The sequence below is a fragment of the Momordica charantia genome (genome assembly GCF_013281855.1).
Source record: "Momordica charantia cultivar OHB3-1 chromosome 7 unlocalized genomic scaffold, Mcharantia_2.0 BLBB01000007.1, whole genome shotgun sequence".
Lineage (NCBI taxonomy): Eukaryota > Viridiplantae > Streptophyta > Magnoliopsida > Cucurbitales > Cucurbitaceae > Momordica > Momordica charantia.
In genome coordinates this window covers 2,874,681-2,890,065 of record NW_028275165.1, presented here as the reverse complement: position 1 = coordinate 2,890,065, position 15,385 = coordinate 2,874,681, and the positions used below count along the sequence as shown (strand labels likewise).

At 37.8% G+C, this 15,385-nt stretch overlaps 1 protein-coding gene across 1 annotated transcript; it reads right to left on the bottom strand.

Moving 5' to 3' along the window:
• Positions 1-14,158: 14,158 nt before the first annotated feature.
• LOC111018562 (ribosome-inactivating protein cucurmosin-like) lies at positions 14,159-15,075 on the bottom strand. The gene is made up of 2 exons (XM_022294694.1): positions 14,789-15,075; positions 14,159-14,699 (listed from the first exon to the last, which is right to left on the bottom strand). Exons 1-2 carry the CDS (start codon positions 15,073-15,075, stop codon positions 14,159-14,161), a joined length of 828 nt encoding a protein of 275 aa, XP_022150386.1.
• Between the last annotated feature and the right edge of the window lie 310 nt (positions 15,076-15,385).

The window sequence follows — 15,385 nt, the reverse complement described above, 5'->3', positions numbered from 1 at the left end:
CTGGATGCTATTTAAAAAATATATATATATAAATACAATATATATATATATATATATATATTTTTTAGTACTATATAAATATAATATATAATGATAGTTACGTAGGTACTTTTTATAGAATATCCTTAATGGATGGTATAACACAATTGGTAATTGATGGAATTACAAATGCGGTGGGTATTTAAATATTTTTTTTAGGGGTTTGAGTTTTTCGACGCTGATACATATGTATCAAATCCAATCCAAGAGGTTAACACTTGTTGCTGGAGAATTTGGACTTTGTCAAATCATCGTTGACTATGATTCTTACTCGAGCAAATGTTGTTCTCAATGGCAAGATTGATTGTAGAAATGGAGCGGGTGTTCTTGTTGACGAATCAAATTAGTGCATTGATGATTGAATTTTGTGCTTGTGAAAAGAGACTTCAACAATTTTGCAAAAACTTGCTGTTAGTTTACCTTTCTTATATGCTAGGTCTATTCATTCCTCACTAGTGTGACATATAGATTTTGGATGAGTTTGTTGGTTGAAAATGAAAGTTTTTCTAGTGTACTTAATTAGAGGCAACGGTAGGAATGAACAAAATTGTTTGGGGAAGAAATATCCTTTCGCCACGTGGATGATGGAGTTTCGCCGTCAACAGAAGAATTAGAGAAATAAGCTTACGGAGCTCCATCTCGGATCCTTCTGAGATGGGACATTCACCACTTCCTATTAAGGAATTCACTCAACATTTTCAGGAATGTATCCAAGGTCGACCTGCTCGAACCCGACACATCCGATCTCAAACCTGACCAAGGTAACCGCCTGTCGTAACCCAAGTTTGAACCTAAACGTATAAATAGAGGGCCTCATTTCACCATCAGGTATTGAATCCCTCCTCGAACTTAATATTGAGTCCGAGCTGCTTACTGACTTGAGTGTCAGAGATTTTGCCCTCTTATACAGGTTTTCCTTTGCGTTTCGGGTCGGATCAAGGACCGGGTTCGAGTTAGATTGACGTTGTGCAAATCCTTGCATAAACGTTTGGCACCGTCCTACCCCCAACACATCCGAGGCCTAGCAAGACCAACCGAGGTCGAGGTGGAACCTTGAAAAAGATCTCACGAAGGGCTGCGCCAGCCGCAGACCCTGAGTTCTCGCTACCCTCCAGTGGGAATTAGATAACATGCGCAGTCGAGTACGCACCATGGAGGAGATGTACAATGAGATGACGCGGGTGAGTGGAACTGGGTCTCACTCAAAAGTCCCAGACGAAGATAACCTACCGGATGGTGGAGAAGATCAACATACACCCCTCCACGACGATCATGAGCCCATTGCTGATAGTGTAGGAGTTGACTATAGCCTGAGAGATCATGATCTCAAGAAGCACTTCATCGACAAGAAGATGAAGGCCTCACAAGGCCCAGGGATCTCCCCATCGTGCTCCCAAAAATACTCGAACTCTGACCTCAAAGCCCAATCGAAGTATGCACCGTTGACACCAGAGGCCGTCATAACGAGGGAAGAGTTCGACCTGATGGAAAAACAAGTTTGACGAACAGGTCGAGACACTTAGTGCGAAGTGCAAAAGGAAGGAAAGTCCTTTTGACAACGGCGAGATGGGCAAATCGCCGTTCACCTCGGACATTTTGGAGGCCCTATTCCTCCAAAGTTCAAAACGCCTGCCATGAAGTCCTACGATGGGTCTAAGGACCCGAAGGACTACGTGGATGTCTTTAAAGGCCTCATGGACTTCCAAGCGGCGTCTGACGTCATCAAGTGCCGAGCCTTTTAGATTGCTCTTACGAGGAGCGCTCGGCTCTGGTACAGAAGGCTACCGACAAGGTCGATCTCGACCTATAGTCAGCTAAAGAAAGAGTTTATTAGCCAATTCTCTTCTCGGCATTACGACAGAAAGACTGCCACCCACGTCACCACTATTCGACAAAAAGAATACGAGACTTTGAGAGAGTACGTGACCCGCTTCCAATAGGAGCAGCTTAAGGTCGCGCATTGCTCTGACGACTCAGCCATGTGCTACTTCCTCACTGGCCTGGCCGATGAGACTCTGACAATCAAGCTAGGCGAGGAAGCGCCGTCAACCTTCGCTGAGGTCCTGTAGAAGGCCAAGAAGGTTATTAGGCGGGCAAGAGCTGCTCAGAACTAAGCTAGGTCGGACAGACAAGAGGTCCGACCAGAAGAAGTCAGGCGATCAAGAGAAGAGGTAGTCTGGTTCTAAATCTAAGGATAAGGGATCGTATTCCCAAGGTCGATCTGGCTATAGGAGATCTGATTCGGACTCCAACCGGAGGGGGCCTTATGAGAGGTACACCCCAACCAACATCCGATCTCCGAGATTCTTACCAATATCGAGGAGAATGGCTTGGAAAAGCTCCTCAAGCGACCTGATAAGCTTAGAGAAGACCCAGAAAAGCACAGCAAGGACAGGTACTGCCGTTTTCACCGCGACCACGACCATGATACCTCGAGTTTTTGGGAGTTGAAGTGCCAAATTGAGGATCTGATTCAAGATGGCTATTTCAAAAAGTATGTTGGCAAGCCGAGCTCGGGCTGGACAGAGAAGAAAGAAGAGAGGAAGCATTTAAGGACACCACCTCGGAGGGATGACCGACCTGCGGTCATTAATACTATATTTGGCGTCTCTAGCAGGGGCCAACTTTTCTTTTTGTTTTTGCATTTCTCTCTCTTAATTGTTAAATATTTAAGGGTGGTGTAGACAAGAATCCTCTTTACTAGCGAGGAGCAAATTATTTTCCTTCAAGAGTGTGCCATAGTGGCAAAGGGAACACAGAATAAATAAAAGAAAAGTTGTAGATAATTTAAAGCCCCCGTTGTCTTTTAAGAGAGCCGTTCTCTCTTTTAAACACCTATTAATTTTTATTTTTTCCTCTTCTTTTTCCTTCCTTCCTTTCTCTCTCTAAAACCCCATAATTCCCACATTTTTACTTTTTCTTGTGCTTTTCTCCTTTTCTCTCTACACCCTACCTTCATCTTTCTCCTCTTCCTCTACGGTGGCACACATTCTCCGACGACCCACTCTGACGGCTGCACAACCAACTCCTGCGGACGTGAACGGCCCCAGCACCTCGGTGACAACACCTCCGACCACTACAGCAACGATCCGACGAGCTCAACAAACCTGCAGCGACCAACATAGTAGATCTGTCCGTCGAGATCTGAACCCGCGGCAGTGCCGGTAAGGCAGAATGGTAGTACTCGAACCCGGCGGCACCTAGTTTCCAGCGACTTGCCCGACGTTGCAGACCCACTTCAATAGCATGCTGCGACTAGATCTGCACCTTCACGACCCAGAAGACTCCGGCGAGTGGATCTCTGAACTCCTCCGACACTAAATCGGTAACAGCTGAACCCGACGACACTCTCTATATATTCATCCATCACAAACAAGAAAAGGTGGGTTTTCACAAGAACAAGAAGAATTTGTTTTAACACAAATGTTTTATCAAAAAAATATTTTTTGTAAGTAAGGAATTTTTTTCTAACAAGGTAAAATCGTTTTGAAAAATTTTTAGGAAATGAAATTGTTTTTTTTTTAGTAAAATATTTGTAAAATCATTTGTTTTAGGTAAAGTTTTTTAAATAAATTTCTTAAAAAAAAAGAGTAAGAAATTTTGATAAATGAATTTTGTTTTAAATAAATTTTGGTAAATAAAAGTTGATTTTTTAAAAAGAAAGATTTTGTCTTAAACAATGTTTTTTTAATGCAAAATAAACAAATTTTTTTTTAAGAAACTGGTTAAATATTTTTTGTTTTAGAGTAAATTTCTTTTGACAAAGAGTAAAGAATTTGTAAATAAATTTAAAATAAGTTTCTTTTAATTAGTAAAGTTGAGTCTTTTAAAATAAAGGAAGAAATCTGGTAAGGAAAGTCTTAAAATTAAAGTTTTTCTATAAAAATAAATAAAAATTTGAAAGGAAATAAGATTTTGTTTTAAATTAAGATTTTAGAAAAATAAATTAAAAAGATTCTTTGGTAAAAAAATCAATTAAGTGCACACTTGGGTGTTGAACTTCCTATTTCTTTTCATGTGCCAACCACCAAACTACCAAATTTCATACTGGAGCTGAGATGTCTTTTGAGGTGAGAATCTAAAACAACACTGTAAAACCTTGAACTTAGCCCGCTTTGAGTCTAACCTACCTTGAGTCTAGCCTACTGATATATGGTAAATATGGTCAATATTGAGAGTTGAACATTTACTGTAAAAAAAAATCTTTGCTGAGTCTATCATATACAATTTTTGTGATGAATATCGATATTTGTCTACTTACTAAAAAAGCTTTTTACTAAGCTTGTCGCATCTAATTGCGTGGTAAATGTCCAAAATTATCCACTTATTGTTACCTTGAGGACTTGGTAATAAAATAACATTGGGTTCTTATGGGTGACAGCTTCATGAATTGGTACTTTTAGTTACCAAAAAATTTTCCTACTTTAACTTTCTATTTCATCTTGTTCTCCTAGCCCAATCCTTTATCTCTTTTCTTCTTTTGAGTAAAAAGTGATTCTAAGACTGAGTATAGTAGTTTTGAGAATTTGGAAGTTAGTGACCTGACAAATAGTCTCAAGATCTCAGTCTCCTTTGACGAGTTTCTCTTGAGAATAATTTCATCATGATACTGAATCAGCAATAGCAAAGAAATAATTTAGAGCAATGGTCAGGGTTGCAAAAGGTAACTACGCATGATCGACCTTTTTATATGTGATTGCTCCCTATTATGTTTGTAAAAAAGGTTATGTCTGGCCAACAAAAAAGGGGGGGTTTGGCTAAAGCCATGACATTGCTTTAGTCGAATGATTGAAGCAATCAACATAGATCAGCAACAACACTTTTAAAGGCTTCATAGTCTTCTTCAAATCTTCACAGTGGGGCAAAGTCGAGCATTACTATAGTGGGTCAAAGTTGTCGTTGTTTCGTCATTTATACAAAAGCCAAGTTTAGATTAAGAAGACGACATTTCTCGTACAGAAAATCTTTTAGTCTTTTCACATTGACATGATTGGATTGCAACAATATTTCATAAAACACTTTGAAGTTGAAAGCTAAAAAGAGAGGTCCTTTACATTAAGAAACTGACTGCAGCAACATGACCATAAAAGTACTACCTTGAAGCTAATGGTGAGAAAGAGGATTTTTTTTTTCAAAATCTTGAGCTAAACTCAAAGAAGGGGCATGAGATGAACTCTTGGAAAGTTACGCCACTAGTTCTCAAGGTTACTTATCTAAAAAAATTTGTAAATTCTTTTTTTTTTTTTAAACTCTTCTATGCACTTCATCATACTCTTATCTCTCACCAATGCTTTTAAAAACATATTCTAGTATCTTATTGTTTAAGAGCTTTGTCAAAATATCTTTGAAATCTTATTTTCCTTTTCTTTAAAGGGAAGCTCGCTGTCTTTTCTCATCGTTAAGCTGGAAAATCATGATTTCCATCCTTGTTTGTTCATAAAGCAATATCTATTTCCTTGTATCCAATATTCTTGTCAATTACAAGACCGAGGTTACGAAGCAGTTTAATCAATCAAGATGTACAATGCTATGAATTACTTTTGATAGTTCTCTAAACTGGCACAGGAGATACATCTAAAAAAAATCCCTCACCAAACCGGATATGGTTAAGAAATTACCTTGATGTATATATCTTTTATCAAGTAAAGGCATCCATTACAAAAATATATATATATAAACAAATATAAAAACCAAAAGCAAAAGAAAGGAAAAAAAAAAGAGTTGATAGGTTTCCTCCAATGTCGACAAAACTGTTTTTCTTTCCTAAATATTTATTAATAAGAAGGATAAGAGTAGACAAAGGACAATATCTTTAATAAATATGAAAAAACTTATTGTTCTCTCAACCATATTTTCACAAATCATGCATTCACATTAATTGCATATATATTCTTCAAAAAATAAATTGTTTTGATATCATGGTTATATATTGAAAATATGAATATCATGCATTCATCTAGTAGTAGCATATGCGATATGCTTTCAGAGTTACATTCATTACTTGTACCAAAGTAAATATGGATATCACGCATAAATATGCATTGTGCATTCATAGTCACATTCCATTATTTGAGGTAAAACAAAAATGAGTATCATGCACACATATCGCATCCATCTAGCTTTCAGTAGACATATATATTATTGTATTATTGCATCATGTATTGATGGTCAAAAATTCATTGGTTAAGCTAAAAAAGAAAAACAGATTATATGCTGTCACACATTGTCAAGTGATAAAAAATAAAAGGGAGCATCATTTGTCATTCATGACATTAGGGCAGTTCACATTTGTAGATGCACCCATCATTCTTGTAAACATCATTTACGATAAGTACTGCATTCTACCATTGGATGTTCGCATTCCCGTGAACACATGGATCGTTACTCTTATCGTCATGCATCAAGTGCGCATCTCATGCATTTAATCAAGTTTATGAGGATTTCTAAACCCTATACTCAAGTCAAGAACTTCCTAATAAATCAAATAACTTCAGCTTTTTTTGGGAAATTGCATTTTAATCTGTTGGAGGTGATTTTCTACCTCACACAAGGCACATCCTTTTTGGAAAAGAAAATACGTGTGGCTTTACATCTGTGAAGCCAAGTTTTATCACCTTGGTATTTCGACTGTCTATCGAGTCGACACCCGTTATGATCGGGCCGACCAAGATCTCCTTTAGTCCCGTTCCCATTCTTTGTTTGAACCGACCTAGATGTGTCTTACTTAGCTGCACGTCGTGATCCACGCTTAGTTGGGAATCCTATCGGAGACCTTGCCTACGAACATTGTATTTTCTCTCGAATACAGCTCAAATTCTTCTTGATTTGGACGTCGGAGTGTTTTCTGTTGCAGGTCTCTTGCTCAGGACGTTTTAGCTCATCCTCAAGGTCATCCTTCAGTCTAAGCCGAGTTCGCAAGCTTGGTCATTTTTGTTGTCAAACATTTATCTTCGTTTAAACTGAACCCGATCCAAGTCGAGGTCGAAGCCTGCATTAAAGCCAGGTCTGTTGCATTTTCTCTTCCAGTTAAATTGAATCCGACCCAAGTCGAGATTGAAGCCTGTGTTAAAGCCAGGTCTGTTGCACTTTATTTTTTGTTAAATCTAACTCGATCCAAGTCTAGGCGAAGCCTACATTAAAGCTAGGTTAGTTGCATTTTCTCTTTTGGTTAATTAAATCAAACCTGACAAAGTCAAGGTCGCAGCCTGTGTTAATAAGTCAGGTCTGTTGCACTTTATTTTTTGTTAAATCGAACTCTATCTAAGTCGAGGTTGAAGCCTGCATTAGAGCCAGGTCTATTACATTTTCTCTTTTGGTTAATTAAATCGAACCTGATCCAAGTTAAGGTCGAAGCCTGTGTTAAAGGTAGGTCTGTTGCAATTTATTTTTTATTAAATCGAATCCGATCCAAGTCAAGGTCGAAGTTTGTATTAAAGCCAGGTTCGTTGCATTTTATTGATCGGTTAAATCGAATCTGATCCGAGTCGAGGTCGAAGTCTTTGTTAAAGCCAGGTCCGTTGCATGATATTTCGGTTAAATCGAACCCCAAGTCGAGGTCAAAGCCTGTGTTAAAGCAAGGTTCGTTGCATCTTATCTTTGGTTAAATCGAACCTGATCCAAGTCGAGGTCGAAGCCTTCGTTAAAGCCAAGTCTGTTGCATTCTTTTATCTAGTTAAATCGAACTTAATTCAAGTCAAGGTCGAAACTTGTGTAAAAGTCAAGTCTATTGCATCTTATCTTTGGTTAAATCGAACCCGATCTAGGTCAAGGTCGAAGCCTGTGTTAAATCCAAGTTTGTTGCATTTTTTGAAAGGATTGGATCCCGCAGCGGAAACGCGCGAATGTGTGTTCTTCGAACCTGTTTTAGAATTACAACAAAGAAAAGACATAAGAACGAGTAAAACGAAGTTCGTGATACATACCTTTGAAGACACCTCTTCAATATAGACACCAACGCCACCACAAAGTATTCCTTGCTATCCTGTGAAAGTTAAGAACTCAGTTTGTGGGAACCGTCTTATAATTGAAAGGGAAATTGAGAAATCAAGAGATAGATTTTCTCATTGGAGTTTCAGAAATTCATTTCACCGACGTTCAAGCCACTGAAAAGAAATGGGAGAACCTCTCTTTTATAGGGAAGGATGAATGAGCCACTTTCTCATTCACTTCCCCACTTCCCACCTTACCCTCCACAATTTCCACCATTAATGGTGGAAGTGGGAGGTTTTCTCCCATTTTCTTTTTTTTTTAATTTAATTAATAATTAATTAAATCTATTTTAATTAAATATAAAAAGAATTATTAATTAAATTAAATTAAATCCAATTTAATTAAATTAAATTAACATATCTCATTAGTTTAATTAAATCACATTTAATCAAATTAAACTTAAATTAATGAACCATATTAGAATCAAATTCAAGTGTCCATCTTTCTCATAATTTGGAATTCAATTCAAAATAATGTATCAACATACATTACATTAATTGCATCTCATACAATTAATCTTAATTCCCTTTAACCAATTTGAACAATTCATATTCTTTTCAATATTAAATGTTCTTAACTATCCTTTACGAGCTAGCAAGGGGACCTAATGGATCTACAGATCAGAAGCTCCAACGATACAAGATTAATTGATTAAACTCATTAACCAAATTAATCAACATTCGTTAACTGTCGGTCACTCCACTAAAGACCCACATCTGCACTTCTCACAGTAGAATATTTTCCATCAACGGATTTTGACCATTAACAGTAAGTCAATTCTTCACGAATGTTCGTAACCACAGTTGGGTCAAATTACCGTTTTACCGCTGTGTTACATCTTGAACCTTAAATAACGCTGATCCTCTAATGAACAACCTGGTTATGGTCCAACCAATAAACGGAAGTCCCTCTCGGACCAGTGAGAGGGTGGAGCCCCTTGTTCAAGTCCTGGAATCAGCACTTAAGAGAACACTCATCTACTTACCCTAAAATCGGGAAGGAGTGAATTCTATCTTATGTAGTTCTGTCTCCAGCTTCCCACTCAGTCTCGTTCGTAAAATGGTAAGCATATTGAGTCGGTGACTCGGGTCACTCTCACCCATACAAATCAAAGGACGAGCCCTAACAGGCAGGAGTCCATAACTCACTCAAGATTGAGATCGAGTTACCTAGTTATCCTATTGAGATATTAATCTATTAGTTAACGGTGTTACAGCTAAAGATTAATTATTTCGAGCTCCGGTCAAATACAAACTCATTATATAGGATACCCCCACTTGCACGTCTCTACACGAACGACCTGGATCAAGTCATTTGTAACTATTACAAAGTGGGACGTATCCATAGTGTTACCAGAATAAGGTACTCAACATTATCCATATACTATAGACCCTTTATGTTACTACTGGAACATTATCCACTTGTATATCGAATATATACTGTATATATATATACTGTATATCAAATATATACGATGTATATTAAATGTATCCTGTGTATTTGTTATATACTATTCCAGTTACATGACATAACCTTGGATGTTAGTTTATTGGATTTGAGTTAATGAAATTCTATCAATAACAACTTTATTGAATAAATATGTGTTTTATGTTTACAAACCACGAGTTTCTGGCATAAAACCCACTATTTTTATCTTTGTCGAACCCGATCCAAGTCTAGGTCGAAGCCTGTGTAAAAGTCAGGTCAAGTTCATTTTATCTTTCGGTTAAATCGAACTCGATCCAAGATCGAGGTCGAAGCCTGTGTAAAAGTTAGGTCCTTTGCACTTATCATGTTGGTTAAATCACACTCGATTCAAAATTGAGGTTAAGTCATGAATCAAGTACAAGTCCTTTGCATGTTGAGATCCCGCTTGGTGTCAAGCTAGGTCCATCTCTATCTTGCCTTGTTTGAATAAAATTTTTGCCTTCCCAATACTTTGTTTTTTTGCCTTTGTCTACTCTTTTAGTTTTGCAACGATACACAAAAGAAGGCAAGCTGTAGACACCGTATTTAGTCCGACTCTTTTTATTTTATTTTATTAATTTAGTATTATTAATAATTTATTTTATATCATATTTTATTTGGGGTTTAGTTTTTTATTAAGTTATTCTGTTTAAAAAAGTTAAACTTTATTATATTTGTTTTTTTAAGTCAAAATTTTAATTTAATTAGATTTTTGTATGTTAAAAAAAGAAAATGGTTTAAGTAAATGTTTTTTCGTTTTAAAAAAAATGGATTATGTCAAAGCCTTTAACATGGCATTCCTTCCATCTATTTTCCTCAATTTTTTCTCTATTATTTGTTGAGCCTCCATGTTCCCGTTGCGTTGTACCGTATATAAAAGAAGGTTTCTAATGAAAAAGGGGAGAAGACAAAAAGTACAGTGTAGAGAACATAGAATATAGAGTAGAAAAGAAAGTAGTCAGGGCCATTTAAAATTTTATTAGGAAATACACCTCTTCCTCTTGAAGATAGGCGGCAAACGAAATCTTTGGCTTGACTCCATTATATTTAGTGGCGACGAACCTGAGAACCCCGACGACTTGAACTGTAGCAGTAAACGACGGTGGAATCCAAAGGTGCAGATATAGTTTCGAAGACTGGCAAGCACACACGAACAACCCACGCGAAGCCTCGGTGACCTCCACGATCAAGCAAAACTCCGACGAATCAATATTTCGATGAACCCAAATCGACTCCAACATCACATTCTGCTGGCAGACGGTATACCACGAATACGTAGAATACTACGTATACATCATTTAAAAAATATTCTCCTTTTTTTTAAACAAAATTAGTTAATAAAAACAAAACCTTTCAAAATAAGTAAGAAAATCTTTTAAATTAAGTTTAAATAAGTTTTGAAAACAAAGTGAAGGATTTTGATGAACAAAATTTGTTATAAGAAAAGATTTTAATTGGTAAATCCAAACAAGGTTAAAAAAAACAAAAAGATTTTGTTTTCATTTTTTTTAATTTCAAATAAATTGACTTAAAAGAAATTATTTTGAAATAAAATATTTGTTAAATAAGTTTTAAAAAAAAGTGAAAAAAGAGATTATATAAATAAGAGATTTTTTTAATGCATAAAAAATTAAAATGAATTTCAAATTCAAAATAAATAAAAAGTTTTTTTTTCTTTTTAAATAAAAGATTTTGTTTAGAGTTTTTTTAACCAAAATTTAAAAATGAAAAGTTTCTATTTTAAAAAGAAAACTTAGTTTGTATTAAAGTGTTGGTATAGTGGCAACGAGCTTAGATTTTAATATTCTTGGCCTTGCGTGTCTCAAATTAAAAAGTGTTTTATTTTATAAAACACAAAAATATTTTTCCTTTGGACCAATAAATATAACACAATAATTTATGATAAGATTTGGTAATTGTTTTTGAACGGGTGTCGTAGGGTGCTAACACGTCCCCTATGTTCAATCGACTCCCGAACCAACAATCTGTTTTTTGTAGACCTTGTATTTTTAAATAGGTGACCAATCACAGCTCGTAGATGATTGGTGGCGACTCCAAACTCTCACCTCAAAAGAGACCCTTCAAGGGATGACGCCCACCGCACCGCATTGCTATGACGTTGCGACACATATTACAAACTCATGAGCTTAAGGCACTAAACCCTACATACCTTAAGGTATTTGTCGGGTTTCTGCTTGGTAGACATGAGGTGGGTCTCCATTCGCCGATTGACATAAGAGTAATGGAACTGGTCGAGAACTTGAGAGCTAAGTCTTGGTAGCTCGCGATCGAGTACTGAGGGAGTTCTGGAACCATTGCCAGGCAAGGCCTAGGAAGGTTCTACTCTAGCGATGTCATGATATGAGGAAGCGTGATCCACGGGATCCGCTGACCCATCCTACTTGTCGATGCACGTTGAACTCCATTGGAAGCTCTATGGCTAGGATGCTGGCCGTGAATGGTTCTTATGCAATCTTCAAGGGTTTGTACTAAGTGGTGGGCCCGTGACCCCTAGCCCCGAGCTTAGTTTTCACTCGATTGAAGATTTCTTCCTCGTTCGGTCTAGTTCTTCCTGGTCGATCCCCGCATGGGATCCACTTGGTCAACTAGAAGTCTTGGTGCTGGTTCGAGATTCCATGTTGGAGCTGGTCACTCCACATCAGGATCAGCCTCTGTTGAGCCTGTCCCAAAGGTCCTTCAAGCCCTCGGGGAGTCCGAGCGTTGCAAGAGGGTCCCCATTAAAGAGTCCCTCCCTTGGTGGAGCTCAGAGCTTCCCTTCAACTACCTCCCCTTTAACCGCACTGCCATTAGGAGGGGGGAAGGTTCCTCGAGTTCGATCGGCTAGGATGATCTCGATTAGCCTCCACATTTGGGTGGTTATGTAGGCATTGGAGGCTCGCATTTCATTTTGAAACCCAAAGCTCTTGCGGTGGGGGGTGCCCCACCTTTTACTTTCTGAGGTGGCCGATGAGGCGAAGGGGGTTGACAGCGTCCCGTGCTTCTCTAGCCTTCTGCAGTGCAGGAAGAGTCGGAGCAGGCTTGTCAACTAGCTTATCGCCTCGACGTTCTTCGTCGACAGAGTTTTCATAAGATGACTCCTTATCGAAAGCCATTTTAGTGATGTCTTAGTACCAAAAAAAATAGTTTTTGTTTCAGCTTGAAAATGTCGTTCCCACAGACGGCACCAACTGTTGATGGCGAATCTTGGAGAGGTCCACATGTCCCTCGAACGAGTAGCTTCACCTAAGAACAAATGAGCTTGCAACTAGAAAACTAGAAACCGGTGCGGTGTCCGACCTAATACGCTCTGATGCTCAAGTTAATAACATGAGTAGATAATAGGGAAAAAGACATCTTAAGTATTAATGACAGGTTTTCACTTACTTGGTAAGGGTGATGGTCCTTCCTTATATAGGCCTGAGCAGCCGACTTGGAAGGACGACGGTAGGGATGGTAGGGACAAGCTGCGAGGTACGACGTTTGCTGAGGGTGTATGTCCCCGACAACAAGAGGTGGCGCCACCGCCTGCAGGCCTGGAGCCTGTGGCCTGCCGCTAGAGCTCGATGTGCTATCCGTACTTGGGAGATGGAAACACGTATCCCCTGTCATTGTAACGTACGGTGTGTAACCGTCTGCGGTCCCCACCTCATGGAAGTGGACACGCGTCCTGCTTGATTTTACCCTCAACAATATTTGGTGAAAATTTGTACAAATAATAACAGTAAATATACAAAAAAGCCAATATGAATATAAAACTAACAACATATTATTTTTATAGAGATGAAAAATGTAAGTGCAAATATCATCGAGGCATTATGCATATATACACATTGGTAAAAAATTGTTACAGTAATCAAAAATCAATATCCAAGAAGCAAATGAAAATATTAAAACTAAACTAAGCCTTATTTGATAGAGATGGAAATTCAAGTGCAAATATCATTAAAGGTAGAATAAGGGTAAAGTTGAAATATCAGCAGGTACATTACACGTAGGGCCCGTTTGGGCATAACTCTCACGGTTAGGTCTCATACCAGTGGAGCTAGTTGTCCTCATCTATATGCCGTAGATCATTCTCTTGTCTAGTCAATCTGAGACTTTGTTTGCATTTCTCTTACAATCCCAATGTAACGTTATGGTTTCTCGTTTCCAAATTTCTTAAGAAATTTAAGCATTTTGTAACTACCTATGTTTTTGTTTCTCTTTTCTTGTTTTTCTTCTTCTTTTTTTTTTTTGAACATTCTAAAAATTGTATAGAAATTTTAAAAACAACCAAAACAAGTTTCTTCTTTCTTGTTATCATTTCCAAGTTGTTCCATAACATAAATAAAAAGATTGTTTTATCATACTTGAATCCATGAATCTTGGGACCATGCAATTCATTTTTCTGTATAAAAATTAAGAAGTAGAAACCAAAAAACATGAACGTGACAAAATGGGGCTGTAGAACTAGTACATAATAAAAGCTAAATGAATTAAATAAATACTAGACAACTTTAGGGTTTATAATTATATCTTATGAAGTACTAAAAACTCTACACAAAACCTTGTCCTATAGACAGGATTTGTTGTAGTAGATTTAACACTTACATGGACCAGCCTTATTTTGACAACATATTCTTGATGCAAAGCAGAAAACTGAGAGACACTAAAACTTAAAAGCTTACATTATCAACCATCCATGATTTTCACATCCATCATCAACCATCCACTTTCTTCCCATTGTGTAGCCACAATTGGATGGCATCACCATGGCTTTATCTCGATTGTTCAGCAGCAATTTGACGTTGGAAGTCACAACTTTCGAGGTAACATTGGTTATTTTGACTTTGTTATTTTTACCGTCTATAATCTCAACAGGTGTTTGAAACTGTCCATCATTAGTCTTTGCATACTGAATATTTTTGGAGAGAGCAGACCATTGAGTTTCCAAACTCAACATTGATGCACTTGGCTTAGCCGAACCATCAGCAGCAATACCAGCAATTTCTGCCATAATAGACTGAAATCTTGCAGCCTCGGCGAATGTCTGGATAATTACGATAAACGCCTTCGCCACAGCTCTATAATTGTTATAAGATATCATGTTTGTAATGGCAGCGTCAAGGGCAGGAAATCCAAGAGGAATCTCCTCTTTTGATGCATGTGCAGCGCCTTCAAGATCCTTGTAGTTGCTGGAATAATCGAGGTCTACATGGCGGGGACTGTCTTTGAATAGTACTTTAAAAGCGGTGCGGAGATTCGTCTCGTTGTTTAGTAGGATACGTCGCCGCTACGATATGCCACGACGTACACGTTCAATACGTCTACAGCCACCGTGATGGTTTCGCTGTCGTAGTTGGCGAGATTGATGAGTAGGAAGCGGTCTTTGTCAGCTATGGTGGGGAGCAACACTGGTATGCTGTACACTTGTTCATTGGATGGAAGAGCTGGCCTCAGTTGCTTTTCGATGAAGTTTTTGTAGGATTTTGAAGAAACGCCTAGCAAATTGAAGTTGAGAGGATCACGGCCCTTGATAGAAGGAACATCAAGGACGAAGATGGCAAGAATTATGGAAAGAAATGCTGAGAATTTGTTCATCTTTCTCAACTTCTTTTTGATTGGTTTGCATATCTCATCTTAGCATCTCAACGTATGGCTTTTATAGCAGAGGGCCAAGTTATAAAACTAGAGGGAAGAATGAAAATTCATTATTCTATCTGTTGGGAATTCATATAAATGAATTAACCCATTATTTTAATCAAGCATCAATTGAAATGTTCACGGGAGGCTCTTTCGGACATTCGAACTCATGACTTCTTAATCAATTATTATTAAGTCAAGTTCATGTTAACTGTATGGTGACTTTCTTATTTGTTTTTTTTTTGTTTGAATACACAATAAGTGGGGG

Bases quoted from the DNA above. Each gene is read 5' to 3' on its own strand.
- LOC111018562 (XM_022294694.1), bottom strand. From the start codon at position 15,075: ATGAACAAATTCTCAGCATTTCTTTCCATAATTCTTGCCATCTTCGTC. The intron at 14,700-14,788 runs GTACGTCGTGGC...ATTCAAAGACAG, and splicing joins GCTGTAGACGTATTGAACGT to TCCCCGCCATGTAGACCTCG.